This window comes from Bombina bombina, chromosome 1 (assembly GCF_027579735.1).
Source record: "Bombina bombina isolate aBomBom1 chromosome 1, aBomBom1.pri, whole genome shotgun sequence".
Classification (NCBI taxonomy): domain Eukaryota; kingdom Metazoa; phylum Chordata; class Amphibia; order Anura; family Bombinatoridae; genus Bombina; species Bombina bombina.
In genome coordinates this window covers 131,909,368-131,925,585 of record NC_069499.1, presented here as the reverse complement: position 1 = coordinate 131,925,585, position 16,218 = coordinate 131,909,368, and the positions used below count along the sequence as shown (strand labels likewise).

Sequence of the window (16,218 nt, the reverse complement as noted above, 5' to 3'; positions counted from 1 at the left end):
CCTCTGGATATGACGCTGAGCACGTGCAATCAACTTCTTTGGTCGACCATGGTGAGGCCTGTTCTGAGTGGAACCTGTCCTTTGAAACCGCTGTATGGTCTTGCCTACCGTGCTCAGTTTCAGGGCCTTGGCAATCTTCTTATAGCCTAGGCCAGTGTTTTTCAACCAGTGTGCCGTGGAACACTAGTGTGCCATGAGAGATCCTCAGGTGTGCCACGGCAGACTGACAACAGTGTGACATATTTTTTAAACTTTGCTTGTTTTTTACTTCCAGTGCAGGGGTAGTTTGTAGGAGGCATGGCATAACAGCACAATACATACAATATGTGTGTGTTTGTGTGTATGTGTATATATATATGCTGTATTAGGCTACAATATGTGATTTTTTTTAAATTTGGGGATGGTGGTGTGCCACAGGATTTTTTAATGTAAAAAAGTGTGCCACGGCAAAAAAAAGGTTAAAAATCACTGGCCTAGGCCATCTTTATGCAAAGCAGCAATTCTTTTTTTGAGATCCTCAGAGAGTTCTTTGCCATGAGGTGCCATGTTGAACTTCCAGTGACCAGTATGAGAGAGTGTGAGAGCAATAACACCAAATTTAACACACCTGCTCCCCATTCACACCTGAAACCTTGTAACACTAACCAGTCAAATGGCTAATTGGGTCCAATTTGGACATTTCCACTTAGGGGTGTACTCAATTTTGTTGCCAATGGTTTAGACATTAATGGCTGTGTGTTGAGTTATTTTGAGTGGACAGCAAATTTACACTGTTATACAGGCGGTACACTCATTACTTTACATTGTAGAAAAGTGTAATTTATTCAGTGTTGTCACATGAAAAGATATAATAGAATATTTACAAAAATTTGAGGGGTGTACTCACTTTTGTGAGATACTGTATATATGTGTGGATATGGATAGTGAGTGCACTTTCAACTAAATCGGTTCAGCAGATATGCACTGCATATAGTTACCTATTTCACAAAAGAAAAACAATTTAAATTTCACTCGAAATGTTCAGAGGTTGCAGTACATGCAAGTCCGAAATGTCATGCAATGTTTGATTTATCTTTCAAGAGATATAAAGACCTGGAATTTATTGGGAGATTTTTTTCTCACAAATGTTGTACAAAAAGGCTTTTGAATCATTTTATTGTAAGCCGGGATATTCACATCCGCTTATTATAGCTGTCTATAATCTTAGTAGCAAACCAGCTCACAGAAAAATGTTGGGTGAAATCATATTATAAAACTATTTGGGCAGTTTGTACACCATTTCTACTATTTATTATTATTGTGTCCTTTTTGTACACTGCATGAGGTTGTTATTTTCTCTCCGTTCTTTGCATTTAGAATGTTTACTTATCTTTATTCATTTTCAACACTATTTTTCTCTTTTGCTTTTACATGCTCGCTACAGCGCAATCAGTGCTACTTCCTTTTCTGTACAAAGAAGCCCTACGGCGTGCTTGCAAAAGCACACTCACACTCTCTTATTCTTAACATGTACCCCCAGTACCATGGACTTGCAACTGGTTATGATGTGATTTTATTAATCTCCTCTTCTGCCATTTGACCCCAAACTTTTGCTGTTTTATTATGCCATACATTTTACTTTTACGTTGAGTCAAGGTTAAAAACGTCCCCGTCCCCAAAAAAAAAGTGTTTTTAATTTAAAAGGGTCAGTCTGCTATAGAATTTTTTTTTGTTTAAACAGAAAAATAATCCTTTTATTACCCATTCCACAGTTTTGCATGATGAACACAGTTATATTAATATACTTTTTACCTCTGTGATCACCTTGCATCTAAGCCTCTGCAGACTGCCCCCTTATTTTAGTTCTTTTGACAAACTTGCATTTCAGTGCCCTCTAATAAGTAACTCCACGGGCGTGAGCACAATGTTATCTATAAGGCTGTGAAAAACTGTCAAATGCATTCAGATAAGAAGCAGCTTCAAGGGCTCATAAATTAGTATATGAACCTAACTAGGTTTAGCTTTCAACAAAGAATACCAAGAGAACAAAGCAAATTTGATAATAAAGGTAAATTGTTTAAAAGTACATGCCCTATCTGAATCATGAAAGTTTAATTTTTACTAGACTGTCCCTTTAAAAAATGTGTGTTTTTTTTTTGTTTTTTAAGGGACAGTCTAGTAAAAATTAAACTTTCATGATAGCGGAGATATTCTTGGAAAGGCAAAATAACTAAAGTAAAATACCCCTCCTTGGTCATCTAGAGTGATCAAGTGGGACATCAATTGGGACATTTCCATTAGGACTCATTCTTATCTCCACATTAAATCACTTGCAGAACCATGTTTCAGCTAACTTGTGGATCAGTTTGTTAACAGAGGCCTTTATTTAACAATGGCCACAAGATGGAGCATAACAGGTACCAGGGATTCCTACCAAACTGCTTGTCCAAATTGGGTACATTGGAAGGCAGATTAATTTTGTTATACCCCCATAATATGCATTAAAAGTTCTTAACTATCTTGATTAAAGAAGTCAAATGTTATAGACAAATCAACCTTCTTAGGTCATCCATAGCAGCTGGTCATTCCATCCTTCAAGGTACTTCAATCCATAATGGCCCATAAGGACCCATTAGTCTAGATCTGGGTGGGAAATGTAGTCCATAAAATCTGGAGGGCCGATAATTGCCCACCCCTGGTCTAGATCATGGCAGGTGTTTGACTGAAGAATTCTCCCAAGTCTTGTTACTCCATCCTTTGGGACATAAATGTTATTTTCAATTTACTCAATACAAGGCCTTCTAATGACTCACTGTCTTTGAAGCCACTTGGATCCAAATGTCCATTATAGGTTTAGCTGATCATCCTTAATTGTAGTCAATTAGGGCTAGCTGTAAAGGAGTTTGTTTACTCTTAAGGTAATCATTTGTAGCATGCAGCTAGTTCAATTTGCAGCATACTTAGGGTACTCTCTACAGTGATAAAGATAAATCAAGAACAACTGTAAAAAAGTAACAATTTGACATTTTCATTAATTTAATAAGTTTATGTGGAGTTAAATTAAATTTAATGTCCATTTAAGGGGCATAGTTTGAAATAATTCACAAAATAAATCCTCTTCCTCTATTTTTTATCAAGTGAACCATCTTGTGTGTAGCACTTCCATTGAAAGAATATATTTATAGAAACAAGAGTCCTTCACGTGAACTTTTTTTGTTTGTTGAAGGGATAGGAAAGTCAAAATTCAACTTCATGATTCAGAAAGAGCATGTCATTTTAAGACACTTTTAAATTCACTTCTATTTTAAAGATCATAAACAGGACTTGCTCCATTTTGGCAAGATGGATCCACTGGCTCCTGCCACTAGCAGGCAAAAGCTTGTCTCATGTCATGGTCACTATCCTCTGTAAAGCATACATTAAAGGGACATTAAACACTTTGAGATGGTAATATAAAATTATATATATATATATATATATATATATTAGGCAATATACTTTCATTATTTATTTTGCCCCCCTTTCCTGTAATTCCATTCTGAAATTGTGAGCTTTTCAGTTCCTGTTACAAATGGAAGTGCAGAACACTGTTATAATCCACACAGCCATTGGCTGCACACTCGAGTGACCTATTTATAACGGTCCTTAATTGGCCACTGCAGAGAGGGTAACCTAAGTTACAACACAGCAGGCAGCTCCCATTGCTTTATAGACAATAATATTTTACTCTTATTTCGTCAATATTTATACAGCTAATGAAACTTAAAAAAATACATCTACATGTTATTCTCAGACTAATCTTTTCTTTGAATGCATCATTCTATCATTTATTTAGAGTTTTATGTTCCTTTAAGAATATGGCTATATGGGTCATGGACTTAAAAAACATATTTACTTTAAGACTATTTCTTATTTACCATCTTCTTTGCTTTGTTAGTATTAAAACTGCAAACATGAGTCTTCTGTATTACAATAAAATGGAGTTCTTCTAGTTACAGTGAACAAATAATCATGATTGTATAAAAGTGGTTAGTATTTTAACTCTTTTTTTTTTAACCATGTTCTTTCTGAATCATTAAACTTTCTATTTTTTTATTTTTTTTTAACAAAGTAGACCAAATAAAATTTAGACTTGGACACATGGAAGTGTAAATCCATTATAACAAGAGCCTGTCACACATTTGAAAGGAACCATGGTTGGAATTTATATAATTCTAAAGAATAGTTAAAAAAAACATTATTTTATTTTTTTGCTAGTGCCATCTTAGAAACATTTGTCAAGCAAAAATTAGCATCATAGATCACATATTTTATGCAGTAGACAAGACTTATAATATATAAAACATTTTGGTTTCTTCCTAGATTACATTAGTCAGACAAACTGGCTCTAACCCACTAGTAACTGACCTCCCTGCATACTACAAGCTACCCTAACCCATGCCATAGATTACATAATAGTTAAATATATATATATATATATATATATATATATATATATATATATATATATATATATATATATATATATATATATATATACACACACACATACGCACACGGCTTTGAGTTTTGTAGGGTGATAGGATGTATACCCAGTCCGGTTTGAGAGGGCAATCAAGTTCCCCTATACATATACACATGCTAAAGAGAATGTAAAAGATAGTGCTGATTATTATTGATGGATATTCATTTACTTTTCCGTTTTAATTGGTGGGTCATACAAAAAAAGGCTCAGCCCTTTAAGACTGTGAGCAGCGCTTCCAGCAAAGTCGGCAATTGGAGGATCAACTATAGTATCAACTATATGATTGCACGTGGAGCATCTTCTGTATCAATTATCACAGATCTTGGACCACTTCTCCTCTCTATAGCCTATTATTATTATTATTATTATCATTACGGCCGCCACGACATAGCAATTTCTTCAATAAGGTGACGTTTCCACCTCTAGCTGTGCTAGGATGTCAGTTGACACATGCAGCTATTGGTCTAGAGGTGGAAATGTCACCTCATGGAAGAAAGCGTTGTGCCGCGGGCGGCCGGAGGCACTGTGTTAGCGATATGTTTTCTTTACAGATAGGGTGAGTTTAACATTGCTTTTTACAAAACCCTGAGAGAAACTAATGTTTATTTTTAGTGATGGTAAATGCTAGTATTTGTTATGCACTTGGGTTTATCATCACTTTAACAGACTAAACTAAGCACAGGACGGGAGGGGCCCTGCGGCAAGGAGCTTACAATCTGCAAAGTTACCATTAGTGCACAGTAGGAGTTTTGTATGCTCACACATATAGATCCAATATACAATACACAAAGCCATGGGATGAAGTGTATATAATTACAGGACTGAGAGAAAAGCTCCCAAAATACATAGGATTATGTTTTGCTGTCATAAAACAAAATATGAAACGTGTGTTTATGTAGAAAATTATTGGGAAACATCATAAGCCAGAAATAACTGACGCACTGCTGTGTAGGAAGTGCACATGGTGCATGCTCCTGAGTCTACCTCAGTATGCTCCAATGGAAGAGAGCGAAGTTTCATACAATGGAGAAAGAGGTTGTTTCTATAACAGAAGGCTGTATGGTAGGTGGCTTGCAGTGTCTTACAATAACATAAGCATGGGTTCTACTTCCACCTTCACACTATTCAGAAGAATCGCTCTAGGGCCTTGCCAATGCCCCAAGGCTGAAACTTGTCAGTGTGTTTCTAGTTGCCAGTTTGTTGTAAAAGAACTTAAATTATATATGTATCAAAATGATCCTAGAAAAACACCAACAGGTAGACTGAATTCAACAGATTTACACTCAATTTACTTACATATACAACAAATACACACTGCATTTTTTCTGAAAAGGTTTACTATAAAGAGAAGATGACATTCAGTTTTTAGAATTTGCCACTTTCATTTTAAAGGGACACTAAACCCAAAATTTCTCTTTCATGATTCAAGTAGAGAATACAATTTTAAACAATATTCCAATTTACTTCTATTTTCTAATTTGCTTCATTCTTTAGATATGCTTTGTTGAAGAAATAGCAAAGCACATGGGCATCTATGTGCAGCCACCAATCGGCAGCTACTGAGCCTATCTAGATATGCTTTTCAGCAATGTATATCAAGAGAATGAAGCAAATTAGATAATAGAAGTAAATTAGAAAGTTGCTTAAAATTGCATGCTCTATCTAAATCATGAAAGAAAAAAATATGGGTTTCATGTTCCTTTAACACTAACAATTCTCATACATACTCTGCAATTTCATGGGCTGATGTTGCAAATAGAAATAAATACACAAATAATACAAATAAATAACAGATGACTATAAAAAAAAATGAAATCAAATTAAATAAATTCGTAAAAATGTAGTGACAGCAGCAAGGTCAAGGTCCTTATATACAAGGACTTGACTAATCTATATGTAACTCAGTTTTACCTACTTGTATGTGCTTCTATTGCAAATACCATTAAAATGAAGTTTGTTTTCTTTATATAATAACTCAGATACAAGTTTTAGCCTTACACCAAATGACCCCTCCTGTATGTAAGCACTTCTCACAAATATAAACCAGGTGATTTCCCAAAAGCATAAAACCTCATACCGATAAATTTTGTAAAACAAGATATTTTTTGTTAAGAAGACAGACAATGGTGTCTGTAAACAGATAAATATATAATAAAGCAGAAAGTTAGGAGCCAGATGAAAAAATCTAAATTGTCCTAGCATTTATTGATCTTAAAAAGGTAATTTAGTTTAGTGTCTTAGCCTAATCAACTAATAAAAAGTCCTAGCTTCATTGTACACTGGTGCTAGGATTACCACAGTTGTCCTGCCCCCCAAAAAACCAGGACTGATAGCCTCACCTCTCCCCTTTCTATACAAATGCACATCACTGACAGTCTTTGTGTCACATTACCCTTCTCTTTCTTTACATCCAAATCTTCCACAAGAGAAACTGGGGTCGCAAATGGCGGACAGACATGATTCACTGTAGCAAATCATGTCCGCCCGACATCGCTAAATGCCGACAGCATACGCTGTCAGCATTTAACATTGCACAAGCAGTTCTGGTGAACTGCTTGTGCAACCCCACCCCCTGCAGATTAGCGGCCAATGGGCCGCTAGCAGGGGGTGTTAATCAACCCGATCTCAGCCTCAGAGGCAGCGGACAAGCCTGAAGGTTCGCACGGAAACAGGGAGATTAGGGGCCATTCGGCCCTTGTTAAATCGGCCCCCACTGTGTTATTTGGTCATTTTAGGGTTTAAATTGCCACTATGAGTATATGCCTAGCATTAGCTCACCCAGCTATCATATTTTTAATTTCCATTTGACTGGGCACGGACATATGCTGCACAAAACTATTGTTAGCAATGACAACTGGAGAACTTTTTTAATGCTTAGATTTGTCACATAGTAGTTATTTTTAATAGGTGCTCATTCTTTATGGATGGACATGACAAATGCCTATTAAACTTAAGAGGGAAAAGGCAAATTGGGAGCCAGCTACATTATTTGGGGATCCAACTTAGGGTGGCTGGATTTGAAAATTAGGAGCCCGAGGTTTTCCTGACTCCTGAAATGTGTCATGCCCAAAAATTGAAAAGGGCCCATCATTTGGGAAAGCTAGGATTTGTGAAAATATTACAAGCACTCCAGAGACAAGATTATACAAGGGGAAATCTACATACAGGATTTTCTACATCTTTCTAGATTATTAAAGGAAAACCAAAAAAATTCCTATGATGATTCAGATAGATCATACAATTTGAAACAACTTTCCAATTTACTATTATCTATTTTTTTCTATTTTGCTTCATTCTCTTGATGTCCTTTGTTGAAGGAGCAGCAATGCACTACTGGGAGCTAACTGAAAGCCAATGACAAGAAGCATATATGTGCAGCCACCAATCAGCAGCTTCTGAGCCTACCTAGGTATACTTTTCAACAAAGGCTATAAAGAGAACAAAATAAATTAGATCATAGAAGTAAATTGGAAAGTTATTTAAAATTGCATGCTCTAAAAAGGTAAGAGTTTTTTTTATGTATGTATGTATGTATGTATGTGTATATATATATATATATATATATACATATATATACACACACACACACACACACATATACATACACACATATACACACACACACACATATAATAAATAATAAATTAAATAATTTAGGGTAACATTCCACAAGCAGTGGTTCACCTGCTCCTTGGATTTATCAAGCCCTGTTCTAAGTGAATAATACATATTTGCTGCAAACTCTTACATTATATATACATTATATCATTAAGATATTTGTAATATTTTTTTTCATGCATTACAATAACCAGCTTGCATACTACACAAGTAGAATCTCAATTACAAATGTCACAAACAAGCAGACCCCAATACACTGAGCAAACCCTTAGCAGTTAAAGCATTAAAGTGATTGTAAAGTTTAAAGGAACCCACATTTTTTCTCTCATGATTCAGATAGAGCAGGCAATTTTAAGCAATTTTCTAATTTACTCCTATTATCAAGTTTTCTTCGTTCTCTTGCTATCTTTATTTGAAAATGCAGGAATGTAAGGTAAGGAGCCGGCCCATTTTGTGGTTCAGCACCTAGATAGAGCTTGCTGATTGGTTTGCTACATTTAGCCACCAATTAGGAAGTGCTACCCAGGTGCTGAACCAAAATGGGCCGGCTCTTAAGCTTTCATTCTTGCTTTTTCAAATAAAGATGGCAAGAGAAAAAAAGAAAATTGATAATAGGAGTAAATTAGAAAGTTGTTTAAAGTTCCACCCTCTATCTGAATCATGAAAGAAAAAAATTGGCTTTAGTATCCCTTTAATGAATTACTGCCCAGTATCTAAAAATAATCTTAAAAACAGGGGCACAATTTATTAAACTTTACAAAGACGCTTCATTTTTAAAATAGTTACCACTGACTTATGGTAAACATACCGCCGATCCTCTGCCCAAATCTCCTACTGTATTTAGCACAGAGATGACAAATTCGGCTTCCTCCAATCGTTGCGTGCCCATCTGGCGTCCAGCTTGTGGAGTACGCAACGATTGGAGGAAGCCGGATTTGTAATCGGTCAGCTAAAGTAGGAGATGCGGGCGGAGGATCGGCGGTATGTTTACCATAACTCAGTGGTAACTATTTTAAAAATGAAGCGTCTTTGTAAAGTTTAATAAATTGTGCCCCTGTTTTTAAGATTATTTTTAGATACTGGGCAGTAATTCATTAAACTTTACAATCACTCTAAAAGTACTGCTCAGGAGCCATAGAGAACTGTTTGGTACAAGCAGACACGGCCACTTACTCAGTAAGGAGTGGTAGTCACATGATCCACCTGTGTGACCACTGCTGCTAATTGAGTGATCATCAGTTTATGCTGGGGATCAGAAATTCTCTGTTTCTTTAACTATGTGTTTAATCTCTTTGTGGGGTTAAACACATGACATTGGCATGGTTGTTCATGTTAAAATTACATGCTGTAAAAAATGAGAGCATGTCATTTTTCCACTAGAATGGCCCTGTGAAATAACTTATATGGGGTAACTGTTGAGAAGGAGAATTGTGTTATATATATATATATATATATATATATATATATATCTCAAAAGAAAGTAGTGACCTAAGCGCACAGGAACAGAATAGTAGTAGAAAAAGTGGTAGTAATACTAATATTGTAGCAACCTATACATATGATGCAAGTAAAAATATAATAATCCTCAATACAGCGCAGCATAAGACGAATGGCAATATAGTACCATATGATGGCATCCCAGTGACAAGATAGTCACAATGTGGCTGCAAAGCGGGTACTCTCCAACCTTTACCTCAATCTAATGACGTAAGTGCGGTGCTCAGTAAGAGGGGGTGAGAGAGAATGGAATGATCCTGCCCTCACTGCATCCACTCCATGTGCTGATCTTTGAATGCGTCACCCAGGCTCTCTGTACTGTTTCTTAGAAGCGAGCCCAAAAATAAATAGGACAACAAGAGGGCAGAGAAAACTGCAATAGTGTAAAATCGTTTAATCGATAAGAAAATATGTGCAAAATAAAATCATGCTTACAAGATTCCACCTTAAACAATATGAGGTATGTACATGGCCGTAAAATCAATCCAAACAGTAAGATAGCTTGTGAAGCTGCCAAGAAACCTCTGCCAGGACCATGTAGCCCACAACTCACACCTTACGTGTTTCGATTTTTATACTAAATGTTACTTCTTCATCAGAGGTCATACCTCATATTGTTTGAGGTGGAATCTTGAGAACCTGTGTGACGCATTCAAAGATCGGCACTTGGCGTGGATGCAGTGAGGGCAGGCTCATTCCATTCTCTCTCCCCCTCTTACTGAACGCCGCACTTACCTCACTGGATTGAGGTAAAGGTTGGTGAATACCCGCTTTGGAGCCACATTTTGTGTATCTTGTCACTTGTCATCATATGCGACTACCTTGAGAAAGGCCCAGGTGTGGGCTGAAACGTTGGAATGGATATAACTCACTTTAAAAATAAAGTAACATTAGATTTGGAAGAAATACTGAGTCTTCATCTTTGGAATACACATATACTATATACAATTTTTTTTTATTAACTTTATTTGAGAAGCATGTGACATAATCAAAGCTACTATGCTAACACATAATCTTTGTTATATGGAAAGCATGGCATTTAAATAGACATGAAAAAAATGCATTTAGGGACTTAAAAGTGCAAAAATGTTCTAATATAGGCAATCAATAGTGCAATAAAAAATGATGTGTGTGTTTAACTCCTGCAATAGGGTTAAACACAATAGTTAAAGTCAGCTACAGAGCAGCACTGCACTACTAGGGCCTAGCTTAACACATATGAAGATCCAATAGCAAGAGGCATATGTGTGTAGTCACCAGCAGTCTATTGCGCCTGAGTTAACCTAGGTACCAAGAGAACCAAGCAAATTTGATAACTGAAGTAAATTGAGAATTAAGTGCTCATGGAAGTTTAAATCACACTTTAGCTCTGCACGACTTTACAATATCATCGCCAGTGTCCCTTCATTAAGTGAATTCCTCAGGTGGCTTTTCTAAGCAGAAGACACTCTCAGAATCCTTGTCATATTTAATCTAAACAGATAGACTGTACAAAATTCCAAGCAAAACAGAAAACATGTGTTCTCTTGGCAGCCTAGTTACTCAAACACTGCACTAGTGTACGATGGAATCACAACTGGCTTAACATTTCCCAATTTAAAAAAAAAATCTGCACTACATACAAATGGCTTCATTCAAAACTACATGCACTAGGCTGGAGATGACAGAGTTATACATTATACACTCAAATGAAAAGGTTCTGTCAATGAATATATATTTACAGCACTAGTTTTTCATAAAAAGTTTCTTAAAAAGTGTAAATTCCAAGCCTGTTTAAGCTCTGTTATAATATACTTTATAAGCCTGTATCCAATGTGTTTGTACAACGAACAGGATGTATTTCACACAGACTTATTTAAAAACAGACCAGCCAATATATTACTACTGTAATATGTAACATTACAGTAATGTCTGTCCACTGATGCTTACAATCTTGGTGCCGGAAAGAAGAAAAGCAATAGTTTACAACCTTTTAGAAAGAATCACTGGAATTTATTTTATTTTGTATATTTTTTTTATTACTCGCTGAAAACAAGTTCTAAAAATTCTATAAATTAAAAAAACTAAAAGAATATTTTAATGTTAAAATGCAACGTTATAAATGGTTAGAGTATGTTATTTTATTACTACACATATGCTTAATAGTACATTAAAACCCCAACTGGACTGTTCCTGAACAGTATAGGAACAGGGAGCCAATCAGAAGCTGTATACGTACGTACCCAACAATTACTAGCTGCAAGCTGCTCCTGCCGTGTAAGCTTTAACCCTTTTGCTGAATTTAAAGGGATACTAAACCCAAATTTTTTCTTCCATGATTCGGATAAAGCTTGCAATTTTAAGCAACTTTCTAATTTATTTATATTATCATTTTTCTTTGTTCTCTTGATATCTTTATTTGGAAAAGCAATAATGTAAGCTTAGGAGCCGGACCATTTTTGGTTCAGACCCTGGGTAGCGCTTGCTGATTGGTGGCTACATTTACAAATAACGATACCAAGAGAACAAAGACAAACTGATAACAGGAGTAAATTAGAATGTTGCCTAAAATTGTATGCTCTAGCCGAATCATGAAAGAAAAAAATTGGGTTTAGTATCCCTTTAAACATAAGGTTAACCAAGGTGTAATAAAATGCTCTAGCGCATTAACAAGCTGCATTACAATTTCCCTTTTATACAATATATAATTGAATCTATAAAACTTCACTAACCTACATTTACATACAGAGCATGAAACACGTCTTGAGAAGAGGTAAGGTGTAGAGGATTTGGATTGCTGAGTAAGGTTAAAAATAAAATTAATAATAATGGGTAATATAGCACCCCTAGGCTGGACAACGCTATAAGCTAACATGTCTAAAAGGGACACAATAAATCATTTTGAACAGTAGCATGTTTGCAATATATTTTATGATCAAAAATGCTTTTGGTAAAAGGTAAAAAAACGTTTAAGGGGCATACGAATATAAACTGCACAAACTCAGTGCGCCCATATTCAAACACCAGGCCTGCTCAGAGAGCGGGTGATAGTTTGCATAATGCAAACAGTCATTTATTGCTCTCAATACATATGAAAGATGTTTTTTTTGAGTGGACATCACGTTTGGGCACGTGCCGCATGTGTACATATGCCCCTAAAATAGGAATACTGTATTTAGAAGCATGTGTGCAAACACAAATATATTGCAAAAATGTTTCTATTCAAAACTGAAACACACTCATGCACATTTCAGTTTTGACTATGTCCCTTTAAGAATCTTGAATCCACTGCCTAGCAAAGCCCTGCAGTAAAACCCATATTTTACCAGCTTAATAAATCCATATAAAGGCTATCCCTAGCCTTTGAGCACAGAACTGCACGGTTTCATATAATGGTATCACAGACAGCTGCCAGTTCCTGCAGACTCTGTACTGTAATATACAACAGCTGGGGCAGCACCCTGCATTCTTCTCTTGATACATACATAGGCTTGGGGCTCTGATGTGTATCCTACTGCAGTCAGGCCTAAAATATTCTCCACTATCAGAAAACAACTGACAGTCTTTATCCTGCAGTGTGCGACTCCTGTTTTCTAGTAAAACGGTGAGGTAAGACAAACTATATAGCTGTATCAGAATGTACATAAAGAATTATCAAAACCCTGCTATATATCATTTTCCAAGCAAAGGAGCAAAATCAGTCAGAGTACAACCATGTAAATACATTGCAGTGCATTCTGTAATAAAGAGGACGACATAAACTGACCATCACACTTAATATGTTTATGCTGCATGTTGCTTGAAACAAACTAGCCACGTTGCCAAAAAGCCTACAAAATCCAGACTCTACGTGACCTGACTTATTTATACCACAGGAAACTGCATGAGAAAAAGAGTGAAGAAAAAAAAATCAATCACTCACGTTACTGTTGTACAAATAGTGAATGGATTCATTTAGTATTAATGCTTATGAAGAAAAAAAAATAAATGGATCACTTGCCAGAAATAAAAGCCTGTAAAATCAATCTATGCAATGAAGCTACAATTCCACCCCAGTCTAATAAGTCAAAATAAAATTGTACACAAGTTGCTGCCAACTTGCCAAGGTAAGAAATTAAATCATATTATCATGGACTCCAGCATAACCATGCGGTAAGGACAGATGTACTTAAATTAAGTGCGGGTATGCAAAAATAATTAACCCAAAGAGCTATAGATAGAAACTGGTATGGGGGGGGGGATTTGCGAACTTACCAGGGTTGTTAGCTTCGCCTTCAAGTATGTGCAAGTCTGTGCAATCAAGTAGGGAATGATCCAAGCAGATCTGTAGGAATCTGGCTTGAGTCCTGCTTACCCTTTTGAGAAGGGATAGCAGAGCAACAGTCTGCTCGCACTCATTCCACCCTTTAAACCATCCAGAAAGCATTCCCACTTGATCCCGAAACATCATGATTGAGGAACGATTTTCAGTATCCGTCGAAAAAGTTTGTAGATCACCAAAATTAAGAGTTAAGGCTTAATATTTCTTTTAAAAAAATAAATAAATCTTTTGGGCATCTGTTCTTGATAATGGCACAAAGCAATGTAATATCTCAACTCTTGATAGGATCACTGGTTATTTTTAGCAGTGCTTTTTTTTTCCAGATCTTTTTGTCCTCAGGGTTGTAAAGAAGACCCTTCACACACACGCATTCCAAGGCAATGTTCACAACTGCAAAAATAAAAATATATAAACACAGATATGACACACACGTCAGATGCAAGCATTGTGACTCAGAAGAACAGATATGGAACAGCAGCATTTCATATTTGTGCTTAGATTATAATTCATATGGTTCTTTATTTTTAGCAGGACTTAAAAAAATGGACTCTTCTAATATATGAAATGCAGAGGGAGGTTTGCAGTCAGACGGCTGCAGATACAGTGGTGAATAGACAGAAAAATGAGAATATGGCAATGTAACAGACAGGCAAAAAACTTCAGTGTTTCCCCTTTTTGGTGCAGTGATTAAATCAGATTTAACTCATTAAGTATCTGCATCAAGGATCTGCAACTAGCGCTGTTAGATTTCTTGTTTTTTTCCCACCTCAACCAGAAAAACCTGGCAGATTACATTCATTATTGTAGGGCAGATCCCCTGCATATATCACCTCCAATATAATGCTAGCAGCTCTACAACATCAGGCTGGAATGGCTTTACATACACTTATCAATGCACGGAATGAGTTAACCTTGACATGCGTATTGAGATAGGAGAAAACCTGTGCTATTAACCAAAGGTAGAAGAAATGTATCAATGCAGATTATCCCTATGCAAACGCCCCCAAATGACTGCAAAAGAAAAAGTTGACTTCCTGTAGCTTACACTGAAATCAGAGCATTTGTGGATGGGAGAAGCTGGAGGATACATATTTTAGCAAATAGCAAAACTTGATTCCACAGCTATACACACTAACTTATACCCACTGATACACACACACACACAAATAAACCAATTGCTTCCTTGACACATTAGCACAGACATCTGACATGCAAACTGCTATACATATATATCACACTAACTTAGTCACTGCACTAACTAAAATCCTCCCTAACTTATTATACCCACCACTAAGCACTGACAGTGCTACCCACACACAACATGCCACATACATTTTACTGTCAAATCAAAAACACACACAATCAAGTAGCACAAACAGTAATGTCACTCATACACACTACTGTCAAAAAACTCCCAGACTCACTGCCAAATAATTTCAGATCACCAATAACACACTCAGTACAACTGACACACACAGACCACCACTAACACACACAGTACCACTGCCATATACACACCAAGACCACCATAAACATACATATCTCCACTGCCACACACAGACCACCACTAACACAGTCCCAGTGCCACACACAGACTACCACAACCATCAATAACAGACATTCCCACTACTATACACACAGACTTAGTGGCAGCTATCACCACTACCACAGAACCTCATTAACAAACATTAAGACCCAAGTCAATGCCACATACACACAAGATGGTTACACTAAAGTGAGAAAAGTAATCCAGCCCAGCAGTCACACCGTCCTCCTCAGATCACACACAGGGATCTTCCGGCACTACACGTCCCTTCTCGCCACAGCCTACCTGTCCCCAGCTCATGGCGCTGTCTCCCGGCGCCTGCTCGCTGCAGCTATATTAGCTGTTGCTCTCCCTCCCCGGGCTTTGCCATCTTGAGTTGCAGCAGCATCTGTCCCCCTCACCAGCACAGACTGTGGAGCAGGAAAGCGCCAGCCCCAGCTTCCCACATGCTAATAATTAACATAAACCATTACGTCATGGGCTCGGCACTGGGGGGGATGAGGGCGGGAGGGGGAGAGGCACCAAAATAGAGAAGGGATCACTGGGGAGGAGCGGGGTCGCATTCCTTCTGCTGCTGTGGCGCTAGAACTGGGAGGGGAGACCGCAGAGGACAGTGGGTGGGGTGGGCTCAGGGCAACTGTAATGTTTAAATGGTACCCACCCTTCAACCTTTCTCCTCTACAGTAAGGCTGAGATTGAACTCCAGTAGTTTGAAAAGTGGATGCAAAGTGTATCCAGTACGTTTCATGAGAG

General features: G+C 37.0%; 1 protein-coding gene across 4 annotated transcripts in view; it reads right to left on the bottom strand.

The window, feature by feature from the left end:
- Positions 1–15,881, bottom strand: part of SAMD4A (sterile alpha motif domain containing 4A) — a 380,149-nt gene extending 364,268 nt beyond the window's left edge. For all 4 annotated transcript variants that reach the window (XM_053697599.1, XM_053697600.1, XM_053697602.1 and 1 more), the window contains exons 1-2: positions 15,751–15,881; positions 13,853–14,309 (exon numbers count right to left, since the gene is read on the bottom strand). In XM_053697599.1, coding sequence (XP_053553574.1) covers positions 13,853–14,048 — 196 coding nt within the window. In that variant the 5' untranslated portion in view covers positions 14,049–14,309; positions 15,751–15,881. The remainder of the gene's footprint in view (positions 1–13,852; positions 14,310–15,750) is intronic.
- Between the last annotated feature and the right edge of the window lie 337 nt (positions 15,882–16,218).